The sequence below is a fragment of the Pungitius pungitius genome, chromosome 17 (assembly GCF_949316345.1).
Source record: "Pungitius pungitius chromosome 17, fPunPun2.1, whole genome shotgun sequence".
NCBI lineage: Eukaryota > Metazoa > Chordata > Actinopteri > Perciformes > Gasterosteidae > Pungitius > Pungitius pungitius.
Window position 1 is genome coordinate 2,250,706 of NC_084916.1, and position 6,867 is coordinate 2,257,572.

Consider the following 6,867-nt stretch of genomic DNA (forward strand, 5'->3'; position numbering starts at 1 on the left):
CAGACATTGGAACCAATTTGGGTTTGGTTGGGGGGGGGGTGGAGCTGGGACTGGTGCACGAGGGGGGACTGAGCACCTGACCAGCATCTTGGTGCTTAGGGTGCTTTATTATTCTGCTCTCTCTCTCTCAACTGAAAATGACTTTTAAAGAAAGATTATTATTTTGTTATTATGGTCTGTTTCCCCACATGGACAACAGGTGGACTCGGTGCTTCTAGTGTCATCTAGAGTGCTTCCAGGTTCCGACAGATACGCTGTCAGCCAAGTCCATGACATGAAATCAGCATTTGAGCTTCAATCGAAAAGGATCGACTTGAGACGACTAATATATTGTAAAAATGATGTCTTTTAAATGGTATGTCAATCAGTGACATTTTATTCTGATCTGCATATTTCTCCGTAGCCGCTTAACGGGTATTTCCGGATGTTTAAGGGGGTGAATGTGCTCTTTATGTAGTCAACAAACTAGCACCAAGTTCCTAAAACAAACAATATTATTATCATTATAATCATTTTTGGGGTGTTTAAATGCCCCAATGGTAAAAGGTGTAAATTGTACATTTCAAGGTAACAGGGGGGTTAAAGGAATAAACAAAACGATTTGTCCTCTGTTTTTAGTCGTAATGCTAAGCTAAACTCCAAAGAAAGGCTAATGAAACCTTTCAAGGTAAAATACAGTGAAGCATAAATGTGGCTCATTTAATCCTGGAGCCGCAAAATAGGAAAGAAATGCTGTATGCTGGAATAAAGACAAGAGAACGGTTGGATTTGAAAACATTTAATAGCTGAGAGAAGAGTGTTTATTTGTCAGTTAGTCTGAGGATTAAAAAGGAAACACGACGTCAGAAGAAATACAACCTTTACAGTTTCACGGACCATCCCGTTAAAGTGAACATACAAACATGCACAAACATGTACGAACGAGAGCAGAAATGTCATTTATTATGAACAAAACAAAATGGACAAAATACGTGTCAGAACATTTGGATTCAACATTCAGTGCTCCTCATCCCACCTAAGGGTGCTTTGACCTCAAACCTTCAACCCACTTCCTCTCTCGCCATCGCATTAAAACCAACCGTCATCTTCTGAATGAAACACACATTACGTCAAAACCTCAAACTCAATGTAAGAAAACTCAAATTAACGAGATCCATGCAAAAGCTACAATATAGAAGAAAAGAGTGGTCTTTGGTTATGCAACAGTGCATCTAAAAAGGGCCTTTTATTCGTTTTTTTTCTTCAAATGACATCATTCTGTACATCTGCATTAATTACACTGAAGCACAATGAAACAAAAACAGTGCCTACCACAATATTAAACACAATATTATTGTCCACATACTGACTGCAGATTTCCTTTGCGACATACGTTTCACAGCAGCCACAGACAGACATGGAGCCACTCGGCAACGCAAACGAACACAGACAGCTGGACGCTAGCGCCGTCGGACCGAGGTACTCGGCGGGGTGGTTCTCACGGGGGGGGGGGGCAACACCACACCTGTCATAAACAGCAGGACGAGCGATATCCGTGGGAGGAGTGTTAGAGAGACAGAGACAGGCCCAGTGACCGCCTGCAACCTCCTTCAACGTCACCGTGCAGACACACACAGAGGGGGGGAGTGGAGGGGGGGCGGGGGGGCTTGTGTTAGTGGGTTAGCATTTCTAGAGGTTGTGAGTCCGCCGCCTGCTCCTCTCCTTCCTCTCGTCCCGCCGGCTCTGCGGCCTTGTCCTCGGCCGAGGGCTTAGAAGATGGTGCTCCAGCGTTTTGGGGGTGGACGGGACTTGGTTTCTCCCTTGGGGGAGAGGAAGGAAGGAGAAGGATGAGGTGGATGACAGAATCCTTAAATATGGCATTCATAAGAGCAATCTGACGTGAAGCAGTTTTCATTTAGAATTGTGCAGAACCGTTGATTGTCAAAAACATCGCATTTATTGGGATCATCACATTGAAAACATCCCCCTCAGAGAAGTCGAGGTAGACGGCGTTTGCAGAAATAAATGACAGTTTAACATCTGGGATTACGTGTACTGTAGGTGTGAAAGTGAAACATGTCACATTAGTTTATTATGATGACAGGCTGCTGATGAATGAAACTGAAATTATTCATTACTCACTGGTCTCTGGTGAGAGCATCACTGTGGCATTTGAGGGTGAACACAGACAGGAAACATTGTTTTATGAATCCCAGTCTTACAGACAGACAGGGGGGGGGGGGGGGGGGGGGGTGTATTCCAGTGAGACAAGTAGGGGGCGGACGTGCGGTAAGCTCACCAGGTTGAAGATCCTGGACAATGTGCTTTGGTCTCTGCGTCTCCTGACCGGCGACTTTGTGCTCTCGGCACGCGGCGACGAGGCCTAAAAAAAAGACGCTCTGTGAGGACAGATGGAGGCGGGGGGGGGGGGGCAGGGCCTGGAGGCCCGCTGCTCTGTCACTGCTTAACCTATAGTGCACTGCACACTGAGGGGGCCTTCTCTTTCTAGGTGAGGCACATCTGACCAGAGCGATCAAACGTCCCACTGCTTTGACCAAACACAGGGGACACAATTATTACTTTAAATAAAAAGAAAATCCATTTAGCATTTTGAAAAGTAATTCAAAAATGAAGAAAGATTTTGCTTTGTTTATCCTCTGCAATTGCATCAGGTCTGGAGTTTTTAAGGTGCCTGTCATTATCTCATTATTTCACTTGTAAGCAGTGGAAGACACAGCTGTCCCGTCTGCGGTTGTGAGAGGGCAACGTGGAAAGACACAAGGTGGCAAGAACCAGGCTCAGATGACAACAACCTTCAAGGGGGGAGACCAAAGAAAAGGAATCACCACACACACACATATAGGGTATATAGGGTACTGGTCCCTGTCCGGTAACGCACAAACACCCCAAGTCCCAGAGAGGACAGATGAGAGGACAGATGAGAGGACACAGAGAGCGGGATGGATCGGTGACTCGGTGTCTCTCGGAGGTGTTACAGGGAAATCGAGGGGTGGGGGAGGAGGACAATGGGGGCCAAGAGGTCCTAAGAGAAAATGTTTACCGGTTGTGGTTCATAAAAAGTCGAGCAGTGTCAAAGTCATCCAGAGGCAGCGAGTCGCTCTGGATTGAAGCAAAGAAGAATTCATTTAACGTCATTATTTTACTGATGTGCCGGCGATTGAGCCAATCACAGCGATTCTCCCCTTGCAGCCGCCAAAGAGGACGCTCACTGCTGCACGCCGATGCTGCTGAATTAGCTTTTTATGCTCGTCTTCGGACGCTCAGATTCAAAAAGGTGTTTCTGTCCAAGGAGGAAAAGCCACACAGTGGTGGGGGGGGGGGGGGGGGGGGAAGACAAAGGAAGAGCGTGGAGGGTGAGGTCACGCGAAGGTCAAGATGCAGAGGAGGTCTCTACGGGTGGATTTAAACGGGAGAGACAATCACACACACACACACACAAAGAGGGGAGGTCAGAAATGAGGCTTTTGTTCGATTCGAGAAGGGAAGTTGCGACGTACCAAGCCCAGGGCGTCTCTCCACTGGACATGAAAAAGAAACAGACAGTGACACGATGAGATGAGATACCGCGAGCGGCTTGTGGTGGGAGCAGCGTCCGCCTCGGCGCACAATCCTCCAGTTAAAGGTATTAAATGGAAGGATTAGCAGCAATGTGCTGGTCTGTTAGAGTAAAAGGTGGGTGGTTTGCACCAACACAGGTCAACCATTTATTTGTCTTTAATAAAAAATGCATTGTGGCAACTCTACACTAGAAAATTGACTGCCCCTTTTTTGTAATCTACTCTATAATTTTACAAATACAATTCTAATTTGGTCCACGGCCTCTTCAGACCTTCTATTTAGTTGCACAGGGCAAAGTGAGATCTACCACAGGGCTTCAGAGGGGCCTCACTGCGTTAACCAACAGGAAGTGGGGGATTGAAACGAAACAACCTTAAGTTTAGGGAACATCTGGTTCGGGAGAAGAAAAGACGGTTGTTGGGATTCAAATAAGTGCTACATCATATATATGATATAAATATTTGTTATTTTCTTCATTTGTTCAGATGTACAAATGGGTTTAAAGTGAATTTTCTCTACTTCGTCCAATGAATGACGTTCCAGTGACTGGCCGTACTTGTACTACCAGTGAGGCTAAAGGATCTAGTGCTCATTGGCAAAGATTATCACGCTAACACACAGGGTGCGTGAACATGCATTACACTAGTTTCCTGTGGACATTGAAAAAAACACCATGAACAAAAGTTAAAATTAGGTGTTGAGAAATGTGATGGAGAACAAAATAGAGGAAGAAAAGTCCCAGTCTAAAAAGGATCAGAAATAAGTTATCATTGCACCTACACCTCTGGAATGATCAACAGAACAGGCGTTAATGACAAAGAAAATGAGACTCACCCTGGATTTAGGACGAGGAGAGGACACCTGAGAGACAACAACAACAACAACAGTGACAACAAACACAACAAATGATTGAGCTGCACCTGTTGATGCCCAGAGTCGGATTCAAAGACTTTTGTACAACATGAAATGAATGAATGAAAGAAACTCACGAAGCTCCTGAAGAAGTGCACCACGGCGTTTTCATTGGTCCGGCGCCGAGCGGAGGACTGCTGGGGGGAGGTGGCCGTGTGGCCCCGGAACGAACCCTGAGAGGAGCAGCAGGGGTCAAGTGACTGCATCGGTTAGGTACTGAAGAGTCCCGGTGAAACCGAATGTACAATTACATGAGGGATTTAAATAAAAATCCTGTGCGTTTGATTGGTTGATGATGTGGTGGGAGACAGAGCTGTGGAGGACTTGGGATCCGCACACCTCTCTTCTCATGGATGGAATTTGCTAAATATTATTGGTTGAAAATGGACATCGGTGGTTTACGTAAGTGCTCGTCATATTCTCATTTTTGTATACGTATTTAAGAATGAAAGAACATTAAAAAAACACAAAGAAACTGAACGTGGGATGTGATCTTAAAGGGAAGAAAAAATTAACAACCATCTTACTCAACAGCATGGTCAAGTCTTTTTTTTAATCATGATGGAGTCATTTGACATGAGCTTGAAAAGACAGATCAGTTGTCTCTTCATAAATTACCTCCTAATGTAATAATTACAGTAATCGTAGGACATTTACATCCCACAATATACGCACAAAGGGACTGTTATCATGTGAGATGGCAGGAAATTTAAAAATGGATTCAAATTGAGGCAATTAAAACACTACAAGGAAATTGCATTAAATTGTATGAAGGAAGCCTTGGTGTGATACACACTCCTGTCTATTTATAGCATTCATTTGGGTTTCTTTTATGTTCTGTTTCAGCCTGAAAAGGAACCTTTCACATATACGGATGGCCACCTTTGTGGCTTTCTACTGGTGAATGGAGGAAGCCTGTGTCTTGCGAGGCAAAAGGTACAAGCTCACAAGCTCAGACAATGAGAATTGGCTCCGAATGCACAAAACCAGAGACCCCGGGACGTCGGATGAAAAGGAGCCGAGCTGCATGAGAGCGTCTCTCACCGCCAGGGAACCCTGCCATCGCACTGCGAAGTCTTGAATGTGAAGGGTTTTTATCTCTTTGCAGCTCTGGGCCAGGCCGACATCACAAACTACCTTATTTCTTTAACTAAAGTCTACTCAATAACAGCACAGGTGAGCCTGGTTAGCAAAAAGAGGATTTCAAATCTCATCAAAAATGAAAATGTAGAGCTGAAACAATAAGAGGTTTGGATCCGTTCTGTGTGTATTTATCCGTGGGTTTAAAATATTTTCTTGAATGTCAATAAACCCTGTGTATCATCTTTTGATAAATGCTTTCCCTAACTCATTAACATCGTGGATAACTAAAGTCTTCAGTCCAAAACACAGTATCCCAGTGCGATGACCATCTAACGATGGTCTAAAGAGAACCACACTCACCTTGCTCCTCTTCTTTTTGTCTCCTCCAAAGAACTTTGTGATCTGATCCATGACGCCGGGGCTCTTCTTTTTCCTGCCGAGCCCGAAGGTGCTCTGTCCTGAGGTGCTCGCCGTGGCCATGCCGGTGGTTGCTGAGGTTGGGGTGGGGTCGACCTCGCTCCGTCTGCTCAGTAGTCCTCTTCCCAGTCGCTCCACAGTGCACAGTGGCAGCCCTCGTCTCCGCGGCTCCTTCAGGGTGGCTCGTCGGTCCTCTGACGTGGCCCCCCCCGGGGGGGACGTCTTTGAAGGTGTCGCAGGGCACCACGGGACGGGAGGAGGGTCAGGTGTGGTGGTGGAGGGAGTGGGGGGGGCGGCGGGGGGGGGGGGGGGTTGCCGCTGTGCCAGTGAGCTCCACGGCTCTGGCTCGGCTCCAGGCATTCTCTCTCCGGGGCTTCGGTGGCTGTGTCAGTCACTGCCGCCCTCCGCGTGGGCCCGGGGGCCATTGTTCCTCCGCTAGCCCCCCCCCCCCCCCCCCCCCCCCCCGGCCTCGGGGATAACAAGGGTTATCTCTGAGTCTGCACTCACAGCCTGATGCAGAGCGGCCGCTCTGTGGGGCCATTGTTGGAGATCCTCATGCATCCCCTCGCTGCATTGTCTTTAAATTGGATGTACAGTCACCAAGTTGAACCGAAGGCTTCTGGTGTGGAAACCTGTGAACACGGGCCAAGTATCTGTGTCTGATACTATAAACTAGGGGTGTCACCGTTTCTGGATGATTGAAACCATTGAAATCCACCCAGCTCCAAATATCACAGACAATCATGGCCAATGTTGTAGTTCAGAATGTAATCCCATCATTGTGTCATATTGGACAAATGTGTGACACAATTTAGTACGTCCATCCTTGGGGTGTGTCCACAAATGTGTCCTGGGAGTAAACCTGAATCCCTTCATCTTTGAGACAAGGTGGGTGTG

The 6,867-nt window shown here is 46.7% G+C and overlaps 1 protein-coding gene across 6 annotated transcripts; it reads right to left on the reverse strand.

Moving 5' to 3' along the window:
- Positions 1-762: 762 nt before the first annotated feature.
- Positions 763-6,219, reverse strand: mbpa (myelin basic protein a). Of its 6 annotated transcripts, XM_037474678.2 has the most exons (7): positions 5,914-6,212; positions 4,548-4,643; positions 4,393-4,419; positions 3,498-3,518; positions 2,279-2,362; positions 2,122-2,142; positions 763-1,799 (listed from the first exon to the last, which is right to left on the reverse strand). In XM_037474678.2, the coding sequence occupies exons 1-6, from the start codon at positions 6,031-6,033 to the stop codon at positions 2,140-2,142; spliced, it is 351 nt and encodes a 116-aa protein (XP_037330575.1). In that variant the 5' UTR covers positions 6,034-6,212; the 3' UTR covers positions 763-1,799; positions 2,122-2,139. The 6 variants fall into 6 exon arrangements, with proteins under 6 accessions (XP_037330575.1, XP_037330573.1, XP_037330577.1 ...); XM_037474676.2 differs by lacking the exon at positions 2,122-2,142 and having other exon boundaries at positions 5,914-6,218; XM_037474680.2 differs by lacking the exon at positions 3,498-3,518 and having other exon boundaries at positions 5,914-6,213.
- Positions 6,220-6,867: the final 648 nt, after the last annotated feature.

Bases quoted from the DNA above. Each gene is read 5' to 3' on its own strand.
- mbpa (XM_037474676.2), bottom strand. From the start codon at position 6,033: ATGGCCACGGCGAGCACCTCAGGACAGAGCACCTTCGGGCTCGGCAGG. The intron at 4,644-5,913 runs GTGAGTGTGGTT...TGCTCCTCTCAG, and splicing joins ACAAAAAGAAGAGGAGCAAG to GGTTCGTTCCGGGGCCACAC. The intron at 2,363-3,497 runs GTACGTCGCAAC...TCTTTTTTTTAG, and splicing joins GGAGAGACGCCCTGGGCTTG to GCCTCGTCGCCGCGTGCCGA.